General features: G+C 40.0%; 1 protein-coding gene across 5 annotated transcripts in view; it reads left to right on the top strand.

Moving 5' to 3' along the window:
* Positions 1 to 22,594, top strand: part of STAU1 (staufen double-stranded RNA binding protein 1) — a 52,755-nt gene that overhangs the window by 1,568 nt on the left and 28,593 nt on the right. For all 5 annotated transcript variants that reach the window (XM_073309472.2, XM_073309476.2, XM_073309471.2 and 2 more), the window contains exons 2-4: positions 6,116 to 6,184; positions 16,319 to 16,595; positions 18,407 to 18,531. In XM_073309472.2, coding sequence (XP_073165573.1) covers positions 16,403 to 16,595; positions 18,407 to 18,531 — 318 coding nt within the window. In that variant the 5' untranslated portion in view covers positions 6,116 to 6,184; positions 16,319 to 16,402. The remainder of the gene's footprint in view (positions 1 to 6,115; positions 6,185 to 16,318; positions 16,596 to 18,406; positions 18,532 to 22,594) is intronic.

The raw sequence follows: 22,594 nt of genomic DNA, 5'->3' as shown, positions 1-22,594 counted from the left end.
CTACATCTGTGCAATTGTGCTAATGTAATTACTGGATCAGAGGTAAATTGAAAAAATGGGCTGCCTATACCTTTGGTGTCACTAAATAATATAAATGCTACTCTGCAGGTGTCTGGGTTTTTAAAGCCCCATCTAATAATCTGTCTTGGTAAATCTAGATATCGTGAAAGTGGTTTGACTGTTTTTACACATTTATAATTCCAAAAAGGGGAGTTCATTTTGCCTGTTATAACAATACTTTCAACAGTTGCATTGACAACTTCTCTTAAACATGAAGATGTTGATATTTACACGGCATGTATGTGTTTTGGTTATTTTAGTGGACTGGACCAATAAAGAAGACCTGTGTGGTATTTTTGATAACTTTACAATTGGCCTTGAGTGTGTATTTTCTACAATCATTAGCCTTGAGTGTGTATTTTCAAACCATGTAATGTTTTCGAAAAATAAAGTTTCATTTAAAATATTTTTGTGATAGTGGAAACTGTTAGCATTTAAAGGCTTACATGTTATCTCAGTTCTTTGCCTTAATTACATCTTTTTCTGCTCTTGGTTTTGTGTTTTTAAACCACGGTGTTGCTCCTGCTTCTCCTTCAGATCACTGTTTAAAATCCCCCTCTTCAGGCTTTTCATCACGTGCTTCCTTTTTTTATCATTAATCCATATACTCTCTCCTGGAGTGTCTTATCTGTATTTGTGAAGCACCATGTAAATTATCAGCCCTGTGAATTATTTTGCGCCTCATCTTATAGTGCCACAAATATTAGAGAGATTCCTTGGCTAATCAAGATCTTATAAGAGGAACATGTTTGTGGTTTATAGAAAGTTTGTCCAGGAACATGATCTGGCTCAGCTAGTGTGTTTTTGCATTCTGATAACTCATTTTTTCCTGTAATTGATAGAAAATAAGGGGCAAGTGCCTTTTTTGTGGCAGCTATTTAAACCTTTCAATAACAAATATTCGGCTATTCTATTTTAACACTAATTATAAAAGTTAAATAGTCAGCCACATCAGAGCTGCTTCATACTGTAGGTTATCAAGTCACTGTCACTGAGGCCTGGTTTACACCTAAAACTTGGGTCCATGTACCTACATTGCTCAGGGCTGTGAGAAAATTTGACCCAGTTAGGCCAACCCCCTCACTGTAGATGCAATTAGGCCAACAAAAGAATTCTTCCGTTGACTTAGCTACCCCCTCTACAGCGAGAGGAAAAAACCCTTTTGTTCCTGTAGTAAGTGTCTCTGCTACAGCAACATAGCTGCAGCTGTGCTACTTAAATGAAAACATACCTTGATATGGGTTATCATGGAGTATTTTGTAAAATGACCCAACTCTACAGAGCTATTATAGTTTGTGGAAATTTGGACTTGAAGTTCCAATAATGATGTGGTATAGGGGAAGACTGGAAAGGAGCAGAGGCAGCTAAGCCATCAGTTCCTGCAGTATTTAACCTTCCATGTTTAAGAAAGTGTGTAGCTTTTATAATAGTAAGGAAAATTCACACTTTGTAGTGTGGTTCTGTCTTCCTAGGTCTGCAGACAGAAGACTTAATTGGTTTCACTGTTGTCATGGGATTCTAACTAGTATTAGTGAAACTGACAATGATGATGTCTTTGCCTTCATCACTGCTACTTAAAAAAGTTATGAACAGGCAGGATGCTGGAACTATTCACAGAGAAGAAGAAAACAGAAGTGGAAGCTGAGTGAAGGATAGAATGACAATGCCCCTGGTCACTGCAGTACGGAGTCTGGAGGAGATCTAAAGTATGGATCCTTCCATACAGTCAGGAAACTTGAGATGGTGGCGGGGAAGGGGTTTGATATGTATTACGCTTACTAGCCAGAGGCTGATATTGGAGACAATAATAGCATCTTTCTTGGTAGCCACCAGCCATCAAGTTAAAAATGGGCAATAACAACAAGTGGACGTTGAATAAATTCCCAAACATCCCACTTCTGCATCTTGAGCACGTCAAATATATTGTACAGGTCTCTGACAGACCCAAGAGTAGTTTCATACACATTGACAAAACTTTTGTAATTTTTCATGGCATTAAATATTCATTTAATAAGAGATGGAAGCTTTGAGCAGGGTTCAGGAACAGCACTTTGTATGAATTCCCACACCCTTCCTCTTCTCAGTGGTTTTGTAGGAAGTTGTTCTCACTGATTGGGGTAGGCTGGTAGATGTAGTATTGTAGTTATGTGGATGTCATGTAAATTTTTCAAGACCTGAGTTTTTGGGCTTCCGTTAATCACCACCACTATTTCTACTGAGGTTTCAGAGGTGTCTGATTGCAAGTTTCAGTTTTTTGTATGGTGAGTGTAGAGTAATAATTCATAAAGAATGTGATATGAAAACCATTTCTTCAAAATTGCAGATGTCACCAAAACCCTGCTGCACTGCAGACTTTCTCTGAGACCTTGGGCAAGTCACTTAGCCACTCTGTTTCTCATCTATAAAATGAGATAATAGCACTCTGTATTTCACAGGGACATTGTGAAAGATTGTGAGGCAGGTAGGTACTGTTATAATGGGGGCCATGTAAGTGCCTAAGATGCATATGAGATTTATTTAAACCTAAGTTCAATTTGTCTTTTGTATTAATGGGCAAAAACACCACTATTCCTGATCTTGAACTGAAGTTCTGCATATTTCATTTTATAAAAGCTTCCATCTTCCCTTTTATACCCCTGAACAGGAATATGTTGATGATTAGAAGAAATTATTCTGTCTACAGCATAACTCATATTTTTAGACTTTTCTTTAGTTTTAGCTGAGTACAGTAGCACATAATAGTCGCTTTGCTGTGCCTTATTAATCAGTTACTATTTTTACTCCCCCACTTAGTTTCTGAAAACCAATGCCATATTTAAAATTAGAAGAAAAGTAACTACCCCTTTCAAAGAAAGGACACACAGATTCAGAAATGGGTTTCTAGGAACATGCCAGTTTCAGCTAACTTCTAGTAGATTTATGTTCTTTATAATTACAAGCTTTTGATTTACAATCTATTAGACAAGTATGATAATGGAGAGGATATTAAACACAAATTGGAGGACACTTAATAATATCAACATGATGCCATGTTGGTTTTGTGTTAGTCATTTGAAATTAAGAACTAAAAAATAGACAAATACATTTCTACAACCTCTTATTTGTTTAAAAATCATTCTGAAAATACTTATCCATCAATTAGATGTTAAACGTCATAAACTTGCCCTAGTAATTATTCTACTACCTTGTGATAGGTCACTCTGAAGATTGTCACTGCACAGGTGGCAGATGTTAATAATATACTGGCTTTTGTTATATTTATGGTGATTGAAGAATTCCTTTAGTTTTTAAATATCTCTGGGGAATAGGACTATAACAACTCAATTTAGTGTGATGGGGTCTGTAAGATATTGTATTATTTATCTAACATTTTTCTGATTAGTTTTTTACAAAATATCCAAAGTGTAGAATAAACTGGATTTGTTCATCTAAAAAAGGTGGCTAGAAATGTTAGTATGTTTTGTACAGTTTTCATTTGTGTAGATTGAGAATTCCTTGTCAGCTGCTATTTATTGCACAGCCCTTTTGTCATCTTTTCTTTTTTCAGTCTTCTATTGTATACTGCTTTGTGTCATAAGTACAGAAGAAATTGTCCCTGTCCCACTTGGTTTACAACTCGACACAGTACATTATACTAAAAACTACATATGATGTGTGGACTGAAGGTCAAACCTTCATGTGGTCAGTTACTTTTTAAATAAAATTTTAAATTTAATACTTGATGCGTGTCCTTGAACTGCTTCACACAGTATTCTGGGATGGTAGCATTTGGATTTTATGAGGAACATCACTTATAGAACAGTGAGAAGGGCATTAAAAGGACAACAAGTCCAAGCATTTAAGAAATATCCAGCTATTGAAAATGGTTACAATCATTTTGGAAAATACATTCTCGGAGGCTATACTGCTGCAACAGAGGAGTACTTTTCTCTTTTTTTGTACTATTCAGGTGAAAATCCTATGGAGAGAGAGGAACTTAAACCTATCTTTAAAGTTTTGGCTCTAGCAAGATAGTTATAAGACTTTTATGCTAGGGACTGAAACGCTACTTTGGGACTTATTTTTTGACATAAGCCAAAACTAAAAATCATTGCAGTGCCGAGAGACCATCCACCTTCTCTGATAAAATAGTAGGAAATAACTGAGTAGGAAACAAATTTTCATTTTCAAGACCCCAGAGGTAAAACTGTGGGCATGCTGTGTAATGTCTGTCCAAAAAAAAACCCCATAAATGTGTTGAGTAGGATTAGTCTAAATGGGAGTTGCAAGTGACTGACTTGATCTTAGTACTGAAAGCATTTTTCTTTATTTAAAAAAAAAAAACCACCTGGCATTTAACTACATAATTTTTAATACATGAGATATGACCAAGTTTGAACATTGAAATTATTGCTTTAATGTTACATAAGTTTAAAACCTTTAACAAAATATGTAGGCATTATCTCTTTAGGGAACTTCTACTCATCAGTTTATCTATTACCTCTGCTTTCTACTTTTCCTATTTCTACCGTATAATATCAATATATAGCACAAGAAGTCAATCAGAAATATTAAGGGGCCTGACCTGGGCCCTGATAGTCAATAGACAGATAAAACTCACCTTGTAGTAAGTAAGGGCTGCAGAGTTTGATTCATAGTTGTTAAACTTTTTCTACTTAACCATACTTTATAAAAATTCTGCAACACAATGCTAGTGTCAGTGTGTTAACTGATAATACTATGTGCACAGCTGTTACTGTAACTTTTAAAGATGGTTGCAAAAATCAATTTTTGAATTAGGCTGTCTGATATCTGTTTCTCTGCTTAGTGCAATGCAATGCATTGTTTCTGTGGAGGAGACGTAAATTCTGTTCCCTTATCTGATCTTAGTCCTCCAGTGTTCAGTCACATGGCAGTGAGATCAGGCCTCGCTGTGGAGCGGGTACATCATATTCTTAAGTAACCCTTATAGCAGTGGTCCCCAACCTTTCTGTGGGAATAGCATATTCCTGTTCCCAGAAGATTGTGGCGGGCGCCAGACACCCCGTCGCTGAAATGCCGCCGAGAAGTGGCAGTGGCAAGAAGCATCACCGCCGAGAAACGGCAACACTTCTCGGCAGCATTTCGGTGGGTGGTTCTTCGGCAGCGACATTTTGGAGGTGCAGTGTCCTGCAGGCGCATACAACTGCCCTGGCGGGTGCCATTGCACCCACAAGCACCACATTGGGGACCCCTGCCTTACAGCCAGGCGAAGAGCAGGATTGATGGACTCCATGATTCCAGCCATTCCTCCAAGTGTAAGGCTTGGTCTACACTTAAAAGTAGTTTGACATAGCTATATCAGTCAGGGATGGGGAGGGAACACACCCCTGACCAATATAGGTATTCTGACCTAAACCCCATCCTAGACGCAGATAAATTGATGAAAGAATGCTTCCATCAGCGTAGCTGCTGTAGCTCATGGAGGTGGTGTTCCTCGAATACTGACGGAAAAACCTCTTCCATTAGTGTAGGCTGCATTTACACTACAGGGCTGTGCCAGTATACTATGACAATATAGTCTCTGTACAGTAGGCATCCCTAAGGGAGGTCACTTGGGATTAGGGAAGGGGAGCAGGAAGGGGAGGGTTGGCAAATAAAGCTGTAGTTCTGCATGGTAAAAAATGAAGCTCATTTGCAAACAGTCTGTCAGTGAGAATATAATGTTTATGTATGTTCTTGTCTAAGGCTGAGATTTTCAATGGCCATGGGGAGTTAGGCACCCAACTCCCTTAGGCCCGTCTGAAATTCACAGCCTAAATACTTACAAGGCATATATTGAAGGCATCTTATAAAACAAGCCTCAGAAACTTAAAATATATGTGGAGTTAGCATTTTTCTGCAAACCAGTTCCTAAATTTCCAAGCAGTCTTCACTCTCAGCTACACTTTGGACATTTTTGCCCTCATATTCAGAAGTTTCTTCATTTCTCCTGATGATGATTTTTAGCAATGATCAGTTAATTATAGAATACCTTAAAATATTTCAGTAGCTTCACAAAGCAAATTACTAACACTGCATATTTTTTTCTTCCTAGGCTTTCTCCAACATAAATACCCTCCCTGGAACTAAAACCAAAACTTCACTGTCCCTGGATCACCTAAAGGTACAGGAAACATTAAACCTATGATTCAATAACTTTTATCACTTATAGTATCTACCTTTTTTAACCTAATATTCAAGAAGGTTATTAACTGGCAATATTATGTTACACGGAGGAAAAGAGCTCTTTTTCCCCCTGCACACTTTAACTTATCTGAAACACCTCTAATAATTTTGGCATTAAAGAAATCCAGAAAGATCAGTTGCCTGAAAAAATTACTTTCTTGCATAACTTTTTCTTACAGAAATCTGTCAATTTTTGGCTGAGTGAAATGGGGCCGTAAACTCAACCTGATAGTATTTCTCTGGATGTAATATAACTTTAGACTACCATTCCTCACATTTCCAAAATTTTAGGGAATATTGTAGGCATCAATAGACAGAATCCTATTGATTTTGATAAAAATTGGAAAACCAGGAGGAGGAAAGTGTGTGTGTGTGAGGGGAGATACAGTCCCTGGCATCTGGTTAGCACACCCATCAACTTTAATGAGCTTTGTAACTATTTATAGAACAAAACTGGTTGATGGAAACTACCAACACCTTCCAGTATAACAACATTCCCCATCTAAACTCTGCCCATCATTCCAATAGAGTTTTAAATGTTCTTTTCTGCCTTATCTCCCAAGCAGAAAGAAGAAAATTAATTTAAACTACAGTAACTTCTACAATAACTACTAATAAACTTCTTGGCTATTTACATATGTCCCTGAACTGGAGGGGAGGTGGGATGTAAGGGTGTCAAATTGGAACTGTGGGGATGGGAGAATGTAGGATACAAGAAGCCCCTGGTATGTGCAATGAGCTTGGCATACAGAAGCTACAAAGTATGAGACTCTGATCTAAAAGCGTCTTAATGAGAAAAGGACTGGGAGCAAAAGCACCTGTGTTCACTTCCATACTCTGCGTCTGTTCATTGTGACTTTAGGCTTCAGTTTTGCTACCTGTATCTCACAAGGGTCATCTAAAGTTTGTAAGGAATTTGCCATCAAACAGAAGGTCCTATAGGAGTTCAAAATGGTTTTTTAAAATTCATTTTTGAATGCAGTTAGCAAGCAATTATCTATTTTTGTCCCACCTAATACATGAGTATTTTCTTAGTTTTCTACTTCACTTGTAAAATGTCAATCTCAACCACCGTCTCAAGTTTTCTGTTGTATGTGGCAACCTAAAACATTCTAAATTTCTGTTACAGGATACTTGCTGCCTTAATTTGTAAAGGTTATTGCCTGTATTTTTATAGATGCTAAAACATGGCCTATAATTAAGCTTTTGCTTTGAGGGCAGTGTCAGGCGCAATAGCTTAATGAGTACCTTGTACAAATAGGGTACAATAGTTTGGCTACCTGAGTAGCTTAAATTTCAACAATAAAAGGACACCTTGCTTTGTACTGTTATTTGGAGTTCTGTCAAAATATTTCTCAAATTTGATTTTACAAAGTATATATATTTTTACATAGAAATCCTCTGTGGGCCATTCCTATATTTCTTATTGTTTGCAGTACCAGAAATGAAATAAATGGAGACTTCTTAAAACCTATAGAATTAGTTAAATATCTGCTTCACAAGAAGGGCTAATACTTGAATACAAGATTCCTAGGCTTTCTCTGCTCTGAGAATAAGTGTTGATGCTGAAATATTTCCAGATTAGTAATGTCTGTGCATCTGGCAAGTTATCATGCAATTGGAGTATAAATATAAATGGGCTTTGCTTGAAGGAGCAAACTAAATAACAATGATTGCATCAAACAACAAGTTATATCAATGTACACAATGCTTGTTTGTACATAGATATGAGATGCAGATAAAAAGGATAGATTAATTAGAAAAATTGCACCTGCAACACGATTGTTTTCTCTTGTTTTTTTAAAAAAAGTAGGAAATTCATCTTGAGGTATGGAAATAAACTGTGGGTTCGTGTATTCAAGCAGTTGGCTGGCATAGGGTAAATGTTAAGAGATGACTACTGCCACAAGCTGGCAATTATACTTCAAGTGAAGTTTTAAAAGCTCATTATGGATTTTTTTTCAAATCTCCAATTTGGGCAGACATTACTGCCACCTATGAACAGTGATGGGAGGGAGCACTCATGATTTTGTTTGGTGCATTTTTCTTGCCTGCTAAATTGCCAACGTTGTGTGCTGGGGTCTCCATAATAACGTTCAATAACTACACAGCATTTTTCATCTGTAGATTGAAAGCACTTTTCAAAGGAAGGGTGGATAGATTGTCCACATTTTACAGGTGTGGAAATTGAGGCACAGAAAAATGCAGTGTGGTTCCATTTAATTTAAATGCTGTTACTTGGTTTCTTCTGAGGTTGGAAATGTCATCTCAAATTCCCAGAGGATAGACAAAGGCTGAGCTCTTTCAAGTTATTTGAAAGTTGGGGGAGTGGATGTTGGGGTATATGGAGGGGAGGTAAACTGCATAAGATTGTCCCAAGCAAAGAGGTAAACTTTCAGCAGCTGTTTCCTAAACCCTGCCAGGCCTTTGTCTAAAACTTGAGTGGTTGATTTGTAGGCTGAAAAGAAGCAGCAGGTTATGACCCTATGAACATGTCTACAGTGATTTTGTTGTCTGGTTCTGGAATGTGAACAGATGAAATCTGTTCACATTTGGATTAGTTTCTAAAATCTTATTGCTTCAAGCCCTAGCTCATGTGCTGGAGTTTCCATAGAATTATAGAATAATGGCTGAATTGTCTGTCTTAAGCATTGTTCTATCTAGAGGTGTTTCAAGGGAAGCTTTTTCAGGCTTAATATTGTTTTCTGACTCTTGATGGAGACTGATCCACATAGAACTTAGTTTGAGCTATGATTGTATGTGAAACTCCATCCCTTTGTCCTCCACAGTAAATATAGAAAGTAACTAGTATCCTACTCAGAGACTTGCTTCCCTGCAAAAAATACTAGAGCAGTTTTGGAAGATCAAGGTAGTAAACACCTTGTGGATGAAAGGAGCAGAAGAAAACCGTAATAAATGTATGGAGACTTAGAACCGTAAACATTCTAAGCTAAACCACGAAACATGGAGAGAACTCAAACATAAGTCCATTGAAAACTTTGGCTAATCCTGTTAAGTACATGCTGACATATTTGAGGCAGCGGGGCCGCTAATGGATGTCCCTGACTATCAAAAGTGTATTGATTAGGGATGTACTGATCCCAATAGATAATGATGTGCACACGGAATTAAATTAGCATTCTGCTGTGTTTTTTAACTTGGTTGCACCCAGATGGATCAGCACTTTTAGCATGGCAGTGATTAACAATATTCTGAACTAAGCAGTATTTAGGAAGTAGCAGGCTTGTGTTGCTATTATCCCCAGAGGCTTATACCAAGTAACATATGAAATGGTTCAAGAATGACCACCTAGAAAAAGAAATCTGGGTGGTGTTGAATGGCTCTGTGAATGCATGGCAGGAAGTTGGTACAAATTTCAGCAGCTTCTGCCTAAACAGCTCCTATTTCTGAAAAAATTTAACTCTGAGGCATTGGGTTGCTTTGATAGTGAATGTGTGATCAATATACGTATTCACATGTGACTTAATTTCATTTTTTCTAGTCTTAAGTTTGTATAACTAAAAATAAAGTGTCACCAAATTTTAGATTTGGCATCCACAAACCTATAACAAGCCACATTTGTTACAGAGAGAAATGTATTAGTGACCTATATTTTAACATTTGTGTTTAAAAAAAAAAAAAAAGGTCAAACTTTCTCTTTGCTAGAAGGACTGAGAGTGTGTCCAGAAAAGTTGCAATCAGTATTTTTGTGCTGGTATGTACATTCTTTAGGCTGAAAGATGCTGTCATTTCTATAAAATATTGTTTCATAATCTGCTTAAAAATTCCATTTTAGTAGCTGCTATAATCTTGGGGATACAGCATGTAGTGCATTCTTGCGGTAGTTAATCGTATGGTGTTTTTTAAACCAGCAATTTTGGAGACATAACATCTGAATAGGTTAGTTTTTATACTTGTGGAATTTAGCTAGCCAATCTCTTTGAAATCTTAATTATGCTCATTGGTGGACCTTAGCGCTGACTTGAAAACCTATGAAATATTTAATGAGCAGCGTGAAACGTTAGAAAGAGGTTTATAAAATCAAACTCTAGTCATCAGCCAGTAAGCAAAATAGACTAAATAGCAAGCAATGAGGGGAATTACGGAAGGCAGTCTGCCCTTGATAAAAGCACAGAGAGTGCTTTGGTAACTTCCTAGTTAGATTAAATGTGTACCTCATTAGTATTTATGTGCTAACAGTGTTTGTTACTGTGACAATGCAAGCTGAAAGGTCTTTGGAACACCAGCATTTCAGTTTGCTTTTTTGAGCATCTAGTGTATTTGCAATACAATAATGAAGCAGAAAAATCATTAAAGGGGGAAAAAAATCAGAGCTTAGTTACATTTTAGATAGTGAAGTACCTGCTACAGGACTCTACTTTACCCTTGAAGACCTTTTTGGGAGCTGGAACTAGAGATGAATTTGGTGACTCACTTATGCTGTGTCTACACTAGCACTTTTGTTGGCATAATTTATGTCACTCATGGTAGTGAAAACATGTCTCGAGTGTAGACATAGCCTTAGTTAGCAGTTTCCCACAGGAATTAATTTTTTTTCTATTTTCTGCACTGCTGATAGCTTGATTCAAAGTACAATTTAATGTTTGTTTTGTAGCCTGAGATTCCCTCTTCCTATTTGGTACCACAGTAGTGGACTTCAGCTGAAAAATAGTGCACTGGTTTATACATATGGGAGCTGTGGGCAGAGTTTTCAGTGCACTTTAGAGCTTGGTTTCTACTTTAGGCTTTTCAGAAAAGCGGTGTAAATTATGTTGTTTTAAGAGGCATATTACTTCAGACAGACCAAAGGAAGAGAAGATTCAATAATTTCTTCTATTTGTAAGATGTTACTCTTCAGTTGAGTTGAGCATGGGACCTCATTTCACTTGGCCTATTTTTTTCATTTAAAGTCAAGACTTTTTCAGTGCTTTCAGACACACTCTTTGTGAGTAGATGTAAGGGTTATAATGCCATTACTGTGGAGCCACCTTCTGAATTTACTGCATCTTACCTTCTCTCAACTTCCAGGTCCTTCTTTATAAACATGGACAAGTTATTCACTACAATTATGGTGTATCAATTGTGAAAATTTTATAAGTTTGATAGGCAAATACAGAACTTGCTCTCATATTTAAGACCATTTGCTGCATTTATGAAAAACTAGTTTGTCTGAACTAATTTTCTCTTCTGTGAGCTAAAGCATTTAGAATGAATCACTCATGGCATTTTAGAGTTTATACTGGCAACTTTTAAAGTGAGGTTGAATTAGCAGGAAAATCTTTCTTTAAACCTCAGAACATAATGGGGGAGAAGTGCACTTCAGAGATTCAGAACTCAAACTGCTTTGAATATTTGTAAAGTGCCATAAGGTCCCTGTTGTGCTTGCTAGTATTTTTATCTTTAAAATAATGGAAATGGGAACCTTTTAATCCTTCACTATCTATATATCTGCAAATATTAAAAAAAAGTAACTGTGTACTACTACAAAACAAGGTGAAAATATGCAAGCAAGTAATTTGTATCAGACACAATCAATCTTGTACAAAATCCTCAGACACACATGGAGTATATAAAACATAACAAGGAAAGATAATTATTAGTCCCAGAAAGAAACTCCACACAAGCTTTAAACAACAGTATGATAAAGTCTTCAAAGTTCCATTCTTGACAAATATGAAAAATATATTCACTCATTCAGGTGAGACTGTATGTTCCCACTTCAGTAAAAAATTAAGTGTGAAGAAACAAAAATCTTGATACTCATATCTGAAAAGAGGAAATTTCTTTCTTGCCAGAGTAACTTTTGCTAACATAAGGAAAGATGCTTACTTATATAAGATGTTACCCCTAGTTGTCTAAATCTAATTCATTCATAATCAATTGTAGATAAAGAAACAATGACTACCTTTGTTGAGGCATGGAATCAGAATCAAGAGTATTTAAAGGGGACTTAATAGAGATGAAACAAAAAAGTTTAGGAATATGAAGAGGAGCATCAAAATCAGTGAGTTTAGTAGACCAAAAACCTTTAGTTGAGATCCATTTATCAGAAATGCTACCAAATACAAGTACTGAAACATTACATGACTTTCAGTCTACTGGATTCGCGATGGAAGTTTAAGTTTTCAAAATTATCACTTTGCCTTCTAGAAATTTCTTTCCTCAATCTTTTTTAAATTCAAACAAATCAGTGTTTGTATATTCATGAATATAAGTTCTCACTACAGGCTTATTTTTTGTCAGTGTTATCTAAAAAGGTCACTTTGGGTACGTCTACACTGCACGCTTCTTATTGCAGCATGTAGAATACATACAGTGCAAGCCCCCTCTAGTATGGGTATACATAGCAATGTAGGCAAGCACAGATACGCCTGAGCCCTGGGATATGTACCCTACACCAGGGGTTCTCAACCCATGGGCTGGGACCCAAAACTGGGTCGGCAGAATGTTTCAAATGGTTGCCTGGCAGTTGCTGTGACTCCAGTCCCATGAGGCTGGCTGGGCTCGCCTCCCTGCTCTAGACACTGCCACCTCTGGGGTCCCAACGATACTCCAGTTGAGCCCAGCTGTTATGATGAAGGGAGTCTGGGTAGGCCAAATTTGAGGGAGTAGCACTGCAATCCCGTGAGACAGGTCACAACTCCACTGTCACAAATTTGGTCCAGTCAGGGGGGCAGGACCAAACCGGAGCAGCGCTGCAACTCCAGAGGTTGCAATGCCAAGAGCGGAGAGCCAAGCCCAGCTAGCCCAACAGCACAGAAGCTACCACTGTGAAGTGAGTGCCATGTAGGACCCAACCCCTTTGGGGGGCAGGATCCGACAGAAACCACCCCAGGGCCTCCACCCACAGACTATTTACTGGGTCACAACTGCCGTAAACATTTACAAATGGGTTCTGAGCCCAAAAAGGTTGAAAACCACTGCCTTACACAGCTCTCTACATGCATGAGAAGCACCTAGGATTACCAGATAGCAAGTGTAAAAAATCGAGGTGGGGTAGGGTTGCCAGGTGTCTGGTTTTTGACCAGAACACCTAGTAGAAAAGAGACCCTGGCAGCTCCAGTCAGCACCGCTGAACAGGCTGTTAAAAGTCCGGTCGGCCGCACAGCAGGGCTAAGGCATGTTCCCTGCCTGGGCTCCATGTGGCTCCCGGAAGCAGTGGCATGTCCTCCTTCTCGCTCCTACATGTTGGGGCAGCCAGGGGGGCTCCACACACTGCCCCCGCCCCAAGCGCTGGTTCTGAAGCGCCCATTGGCCGGGAACCGTGGCAAATGGTAGGTGCTGGGGCAGTGCCTGCGGATGGTGTAGTGTGCAGAGCTGCCTGGCTGCTCCTCTGCATAGGAGCCAGAGGGAGGACATACTGCTGCTTCTGGGAGCTACCTGAGATAAGCCTAGCCTGCACCCCGACCCACTCCCGCTTGGAGCCCTCACCCTCCCGCACCTGAACCCCCTGCCCCAGCCCTGATCCCTCACCCACCTTCTGAACCCCTCAGTCCCAGCCCAGAGCACCTGCCTGCACCCCAAGTGCCTCATCCCCAGCCCCGCCCCAGAGCCTGCACTCCCAGCCGGAGATCTCATGAACCCCAATCCCATGCCCTAGCCCAGAGCCTCCTCCTGCACTCCAAACACCTCAGCCCAGACCCCCATTCTGCACCCTGAATCCCTCATTCCTGGCCCCAGCCAGAGCCCTCATGCCTCCTATGGCCCTTCCCCAGCCCGGTGCTCCCTCCTGCACCATGAACCCCTCATTTCTGGCCTACCCCGGAACCTGTGCCCTCAGCCCAGAGTCTTCTCCCATACTCTGAATCCCTCAGCTCCACCTCCCCAGCCTAGAACCCCCTCTTACACCCCAAATCCTTCATCTCTGGCCCCACGCCAGAGCCCTCACCCACTCCTGCATCCCAACCCATTACCTCCGCCCGGAGCCCCCTCTCACACCCTGAACTCCTCATTTCTGGCCACACCCCATCTGGAGCCTTCACCCGCTCCTGCATCCCTGCCCCTGCCCAGTGAAAATGAGTGAGTGAGTAAGGGTGGGGTGAGCAAATGACAGAGGGAGGAGTGATGGGGTAAGTGGGACCTAGAAGAAGGGGCGGGGCTTCGGAGGAAGGCTGGAATGGGGGCAGGGCAAGGGTGTTCGGTTTTGTGTGAGTAGAAAGTTGGGGTGTAATAGGCACCTATATAAGACAAAGCTCTGAATATCAGGACATCTGGTCACCGTAGTAGCACCTCTCCTGTCTCCACTGCTCTTTTTAGCCATGTAGTGTCTGTCCCTCTTCCCCCTCAATGCAGGGAAAGGCTCTGGCAACTCCCTGCTGCCAAAACCTTTCCCTGCTGCCTCCCCACTACCAGAGTCTTTCTCTGGCACGTTTAGCTACATGCATGCTGTGGCATGTAGCTTCTCAGACCCTACATGCCACCTCCAGTAGGTTGCAGTGTAGACATACCCTTTGAGTCATCCCCCTTTCTTTCCTACATTTGGAAGTCTCTTCACAGGCTCTGGATTTGAAGCCTGCAGAATATGTGGATAGTTGTATTGCTAGTAATAGGACCTGGGTGGATTCTGGATGAGCAATTTCATTTGTATTCTTCATCTTAAAGTAATACAGGCATAAACCTTTGCCAGCTAGCTAGATTTTTATAGAAATCTGCAGCTGGGAAGTGTGTGTGTAAAATACATTAGTAGTAAACTTGGCAGTAGAAATTTACTTTGAAAAAGTAAATTGCTGGATGGCTGGTAAATGGATATTGGCATCTGGCTCTGGCAGATATAATAATCTTCAAACTGGCAGTTTTAGTGTATATTTAAGCTGAACTGTTTGGGCATGAATGTAATGTTGCACCCATGTAAAGCAGAATGCTACTACTAGTTTAGTGGAGAAAAGTATATCATATATAGTACTTCACAATTACTCGTATAAGTTTGTCACTTGGCGGTTACTTCTAATGAAAATAGTCAGTTGCTTAAGAGCACTTCTGACATTTGGCTAGAGGGCCACAAAACTGTGAACAGTGCTATCCTAATGTATGAACTGTGAATGAGGCACCTTCTAATTCAATTATATATGCATTTGGAATTTTATATCTGACATGTGTTAAACTCTCACCTTCTACTTTCCTGGTAAAGTTACTTAGATTTCTGTTAGCTACCATTCATTTTATGGTTCTTCCATAAACATTTGTGCGTAATCTGTATTGCTTTTAGACATTTTTGCTTTTGGAGACCAACCAAATATACTCTGAAGAAGGCCTGTGGAGCAGGAGTTCTCAAACTTCACTGCACCACAACCCCCTTCTGACAGAAAAGTTACAACATAACAGGAGATGGAGAAGCGCAGCCCGAGCCCTGCCGCCCCAGGTGGGGCTTGGGCTTCAGCCCTGGGTCCCAGCAAGTCTAATGCTGGCCCTGGCGACCCCATTAAAATGGGGTCCCGACCCACAGTTTGAGAACCACTGCTGTAGAGTAATGGCATGTTAACACTGAATACTGTTTCCTACACAGAAAAGGTGAACAATACTGTGAAAGCCACAGTATATCTTCTGTCCAAATCAAATATATGGTTGTGATGGCATGTACTTGCTTTGAACAACTGCTCTTCTTAAAAGACCACATTATTGCTTATCTTTTAGAGCTATAAACTAATTCCAAAGCTGAAATGTAATATAATTTTGAAAGTTGTTCTGTTTTGTATACTAACAACAACTCGGGTAACTGGATTTACTTTGAAAGTGGATTCAACAATGATGCAGAAAAGAGATGGGCAGTTAGGTAGTAATAAATGAGCAAGAATAAATTAAACCTAGTGTACTTTTCTGTTTTGTAAATTGAACCAGTGTGAAGCTTATGCACTTTGAAATATTTTGTTAAAATCGTTGGGATGCAGGAGAGGTTTTTGTGCACAAAATGGAAACAATGGGGTGCTTGAAGAACATTTGGACTCTTTTTTAATAATAGAGAAATCTAATGCTTTCCAGTTACTGTTATACATACTGATGTTCCAATCATGTTTGTGAATTATTGGAACTTAAATATTTGGTATAATCTTTTTTTCTTCTTCCTTACAACTTTTAGGTAGACCATTAGGCTCCATCGCACTGAATTAACCTGCATTCAAAGCTGTCTACCTGCAGTAATTCGCTTTGGTTGCAAGTGAACATGTCTCAAGTTCAAATTCAGAATCCATCTGCTGCTCTCTCAGGGAGCCAAATCTTGAATAAGAACCAGTCTCTTTCTCAGCCTTTGAGTATTCCTTCTACCACTAGTTCTCTGCCCTCTGAAAATGCAGGTAGACCTCTTCAAAACTCTGCTTTACCTTCTGCATCTGTTACATCCACCAGTGCAGCTGCAGGTAAGCTATATGTTAATGAATGTCTGTATTTCTCAGCCTTGTACTGTGGTCTGATACAGCAGGTTGCAGACATATAGGAACTGTTTTACAAACGTTACTCTAAAAACTGTGTTCACCACCTGAGTTGGCTTCCATGTTTTATCCCTGTTTTAAGATCATAGTTTTAAGTGAAATTGTTTTAAACAGATCTAAAAATAGCTTTCAAAAGTTTTGAGAGAATGAATTAAAAATATCTATTTAAAATTATAACTGGATGATTTTGTTGAAGGAATTGACAGCAACATTTTAATCAGTGTTCTTTACAATTTTTTTTTAAATACAATATTTTAAACTGACTGCATGTCTTCCATTCACATATAACAGCAGGAGGATTGGTGTGTGAGCAAAGCCCTGGACCTTAGACCATCCCTGACAGGTGTTTGTTTAACCTGTTCTTAAAGACCTCCAGTAATGAGAATTCTACATCTCCCCCCCGCCCCCCCGAAAGACTATTCCAGTGTTTAACTATCCTTATTTAGAAAGGTTCTCCCCCACCCCCATATCTAACTTAAATCTCCCTTGCTGCAGATTAAGCCCATTACTTCTTGTCTACTTTCAGTAGACATAGAAAACTATTGATGACCATCCTCTTTATACATGCCCTTAACATGTTTAAAGACTGTTCTCAGGTCCCCACCTTAGTCTTCCTTTCTCAAGACTAAGCATACCCAGTTTTTTAACCTTTCCTCATAGTTCGGGTTTTCTAAGCCTTTGTCCACATTCTTCCTAAAATGTGGCACCCAGAATTGGATACAAACTTCTGGCTGAGGCCCCACCAGTGCTGAGTAGAGTGGGACAATTACTTCCTGTGTCTTGCAAACACTTCTGTTATTACACCCCAAAATATTTGCCTTTTTTGCGACTGCATTGTATTTTAAATCATTTAATTTGTGATCCCCTATAACTCCCTGATCCTTTTCAGCAGTGTTACTGCCTACCCAGTTATTCCCCATTTTGTAATTGTGCATTTGATTTTTTTTTTCCTTCCTAAATGGAGTACTTTGTATTTGGATAATGAATAGCATAATCAAACTTTTTCAAAAAGGGGAGATACTTAACAAGGGTTTTCCTGGGAAAGTAGGAACAGACCTGAAGTGGAAAGGATGATATGGCTAGGAAACTAAATGCTAGACAACTTGTCCTAATTTGGTTTAAATACATAGCATATGTAGGTTAAAATTAATGTAGAGTTTGCGTGGAGGAAAAATGAATGAATACAAACCAGAATAACATAGTAAAATAGATTCCCAAGGAAAGAAACCGAAAAGCCCAGAAATAAGAACTGACCCTTCTGGAATTGTCAAAACAAATGAACATTATGATGCACAGTTAGATAACATCTAATGTATATTGCGTAGGTCAGACTTGAGGCCTCAGCCTCCTAAGCGTTAAACCAGATCAACATGTACCTGGATAGATGTCTGAAAGCAAATTGCCATTTGATCCTTCCTCTTAGTTTCTGTCACAATTATGGCATTTGCTCTTGAATGCATTCCATTTAAATGCTTTCCATTCAACACACTATGGTTAGAGATCTCCACATCCACAGGTCCACTGGTTTGAGACATGGTTAGAGGTCTCTATCCCAGCAAATAACTCTGACAGTAAAGTAGCATGTTCCCCCTGAACCAGCATGGATTGCAAGCGTCTATCAGTACTTCCATAAAGATACAGAAAATTAATTGTTGAATCTTTTGTAACTTTTTAAATTCTGGACTTTCTGTAGTCTTAATTATGATCTAATAATTTGTGATTTTTGCCTCATCATTCAGCTCCTTCTAACATGGCAAACCCCAAAGAGAAAACCCCAATGTGTCTTGTGAATGAGTTAGCCCGTTTCAACAAGATTCAGCCTGAGTATAAGCTTTTGAGCGAGCAAGGTCCAGCTCACTCTAAGGTAAATATTGCTCATATCAGTTATGCATTTATATTGACAAATAACTTTGTGAGTGGAAAGGCAAAATGTCTAGCTCTTGTGCAAAATAATCTACTGTAGTAGAGTAATGGGTGGTTTAATGGAACACTGAAAACAATTTAAAGCCTTAAGTGGTTTCCAATTGCAGTCCAGCTTTTTTAGTACAGCCGCATTGGGTATGCTGAAGCATATTACGGTTGAACTGGGGATGTTATCCCATGGGTTAAAACTTCTCCTCCAATGCTCATTAATTGTTTTTAAAGCTGCTTATTGTAGTTGTTGCAGGAGATGCATAACATATTGTTTGAGACTTGCCCTTAACTGTACACTACTTACTTTTTTCCATTGTCTGCATTGTGGTCATGGCCTTAACATACAGTGTTCAATGGAGTATGTTTTAGCAATCAGTTTCTATTATAATAACCAACTTTGAATTGTTACAAATGTGTTTTATGCTGAAATTTCCCATGCTCTCCCTGCTTGACAGTGATTTTATTTTAAAGTTTGACCTAAATTCCATTCCCCAAAAAACTGTACCTTCAGATGCAGTAAAGATGGCTGAGATTTGTTGTGTCCTCCCCCCTACCCCCTTAATGAGAACTCAAGCACATTTGTTTGTGGTATGGGAATAGTAAGTTAATAGAAAAATCACTTCTGGGAATACTCAGTTGGCTACTTAAAATTTAAGAAGTAAAGACAGTCCCTTTCCCCTTGTACATAACTGCACGCTTTCATTGACCAGATTGTGCTACTCCTGCTGGAACGGTTTCGTCTGGGAGAATCTTTTCAAAACTTCCCAGAAAATTAGAATTGGAGAGAATCATGGGGTCCCTAGAATTTTTGCTGCATTCTGCAAAGTGTCCATATTCATTTAAAGTAGTGCATTTCCAGTGCTTGCTTTCACAGATCACTTCACCTTTATCACAGGCAATGCAGTGCATTAGAAGTGCTGTAAGAGCTTTTAATAGTCTATTCTCAAGCATTAAACAGTCTGAAATAATGCCTAAAGCAGAGGTGGGCAAACTACGGCCCACGGGCCACATCCGGCCCATGGGACCGTCCTGCCCAGTCCCTGAGCTCCTAGCCCCGGAAGCTAGCCCCCGACCCCTTCCCGCAGCCTTACCTTGCCGCAGCACCGGCGCAATGCTCTGGGCGGCATGGCTGCAGAGCCCAGCCTGACCCAGTGGTCTGTGTGCGCTGCTGCCTGTCCTGGAGTCAGAGGGTGGAAGAGGGTGGGATATTTCCCAGGGAATGCCTGGCTGCTAAATGATGAACTAGCACTCAGCTGAACCCTCAAGGGTTAACACGTTGTTGTTAATGTATCCTCACACTCTGCAAGGCAGCATGAAAGGAGGGAGAGGAGACAGCATGGCAGAGAGAGACACCCTGTGTGTGTGTGAGATGTGCATTGCCCCTTTAAGTAGGATGACGCCACTCTTAAGTACACTGCCTTTTTAAGTAGATCAGCAAGTTGAGACAGCAGCTGCTGCCAGCAAGCTCCCTCCATCCTGATCCCTGTTGTGTCCCACACACACTTTGCTCTGTGGAGGTGGGGTACAGTAGCGGGGGGAAGGGGGACACCCTGACATTTGCACCCATCTTCTCTCCTCCTCCTCCTCCCTTCCCACCCCCACCCCGCACAGCAAGCAGGAGGCTCCTGGGAGCAACTCCAAAGCAGAGGGCAGGAGCAGCACATGGCAGTGGGGGGAGGGACAGCTGAACTGCTGGCAATTGATAGCCTGCTGGGTGGCTGCCACATAGGGAATTTAGGGGAGTGGGGAGCTGATGGGGGTGCTGCCGGTACACCCAGGTTACAAGCCCCCACCAGCTAGCTTCAGTGGGCTTTTCTTTCTGCAAGCAGTGGACAAAGCAGGGAGCTGCCAAACAACATTTTAAGGTAGCATTGCAGAACTTTAAACTAGCGTGTTCTCTAATTGATCAGCAACGTTTTTAACTGGGAGGATGTTAAGAGAGGAATTACTGTACCCTATTGTAGCTGACAGTGAAGTGCAATTTACTAGAATCCTGCTTTCTAGATAGTTGAGAGCAAGATTTTAGTAAATTTCACTTAACTGCAAACACACAATACAGTGGAATCTCATAGGGCATTAATCCACTTTGAAATAAATTACTTTACTATTCTAGTCTTCAGTGCCTTATGGAATTAGTGGTGCTCATGGTTTAAAAATATTACATTGCATGGACCCATTTGTGTACTTTCTGTGCCATAATATTCCACTGAAATTTTGGCAGGTTGTAGTAAATACTTCGTTTCTTGAGTGTCTGCTGTTAGCATTCAAATGCCTACCTTAAAAGGCTGTAGCAAATATACAGGAGGCTTCTGATGATGGAAAAGGAGTTGGAATATTAAACTTTTTTCTTTAGTAAAGCTCTGCATTTTGTGGATCCTGAGGCTAAGACCTACAGGGAAAATCTGGTGAAATGTTTTTATCTGTTTAAGTTGCTTTAGGCAAGAGGTCTGTGCTGTAGTAGTAATTATGAATGTCCCATGCACACGAGAACAGTCATTTTCAACTTGTGGTCCACAGACCCCTAGGTGGTCTGCAAACTGCCTTAAGATTTCCAAAGGGGTCTGCATCTCTATTTGAAATTTTTTAAGAATCTGCAAAAGAAAATAGGTTGGAAACCACTGCCCTAGGAGAATATGCTTAGGTGTGATTGTTTTTAAAACATATTAAATTGATTTTGCTCCAAGATCAACACAATTCCATTAATTTTTATCTAGTGTCTTAAGCCAAAGATTCCATGTGCAAAGCAGGAAAGGGTTACATTTTTAAAAAATAAGTATTTGGGAAGAATAATCAAGGCATATACTCATTTGCATTGTTACTCCGATCAAAATTAAACTTAACCTGCTTTGGATTTGATTCACTTGTGGAAAATTAGGCTAATAGATCTGTCCTTACCCCACTTTACTTATAGTGATGTATTACAAAGTTTCTGTAGTTGTTACACTTGTGTAAAATAACTGTTTATCACCATATGGGGCTGAAAAACTATGCATCTATGACAGTGATTCCCCAAACCTTTTCTGTTCCCTTTCCCTTCCCCCCACATTACCCATAATGGAACTTGTCCACCTGGGGCTGTAGCCGGGAGCTGAGGCCGGAGCTGAGACTGGGTGGTGCACTTCCCCCTTCCTCCCATGTGACACCCCCCAAACGTTCCTCCATGTCCCCCTTTGGGGGGCATGCCCCACACTTTGGGAACCACTGACCTATGACAATGTAAGAACTGTTATTCCTTAGTGCCTTACATATTTTTGTTCTGACCTCTGAAAAATATAACCCAAATTGAAAGCCTAAAGTAACAAGTGAATGACTTATGTCAGAGGTTCCCAAATTTTTGTTACTGCATACCCCCTTCCAAATCCCCCAGCTGCCCGTGTACCCCTACCCATCTCATCACTGATACTTTGTTCTTCCTAACACTATCTGTCTTTAGCCATCTGTCCATATTTCAGTTATGTACAGATATAGTTAGTGTGACACATACAGCTGAAAAAAAAACCAACCCTGACTAAGTTCAGAGCTCAGTTAGACTAGGCAGTTGCTGGGCAACTGAGCCCACACTGTACAGTGATTGGAGGTGAGGGTTCTGTATGTCAGTATCTCTGTGTTCTTATTGGTACATTTTGAAGTCGATTAACTACCATGTTTTATATAACAAATTCCCACACAGTTTTAAAGTTTCGTTTGAGTAGCCTATTATGAACATGCAATAAATAAAATCCACCATTACACAATTTTTCCTGCGTTCCCCCAGAGATGTTTCGCGTACCCCCAGGGTACAGGTAGCGCACTTTGGGAATCCCTGACTTATGCAATATAAAATGTAATTCTACATAAGCAGTCTGCATTTTGAGAAGATTTAGGAGAATCATATTGGCATTATAAACATTAAAATCATACAATAAATTTCTCACAGTAACAGCCCTTTGTGTAGCCATTACCGGTCTACCTACATCTGTGCACATCCTTCAGTTCAGACTCCCCAAATGTCTTGCAGTGGGGAGCTGTGTGGT

Source organism: Lepidochelys kempii, chromosome 13, assembly GCF_965140285.1.
Source record: "Lepidochelys kempii isolate rLepKem1 chromosome 13, rLepKem1.hap1, whole genome shotgun sequence".
NCBI lineage: Eukaryota > Metazoa > Chordata > Testudines > Cheloniidae > Lepidochelys > Lepidochelys kempii.
This window is presented reverse-complemented; position numbering and strand designations above follow the sequence as displayed.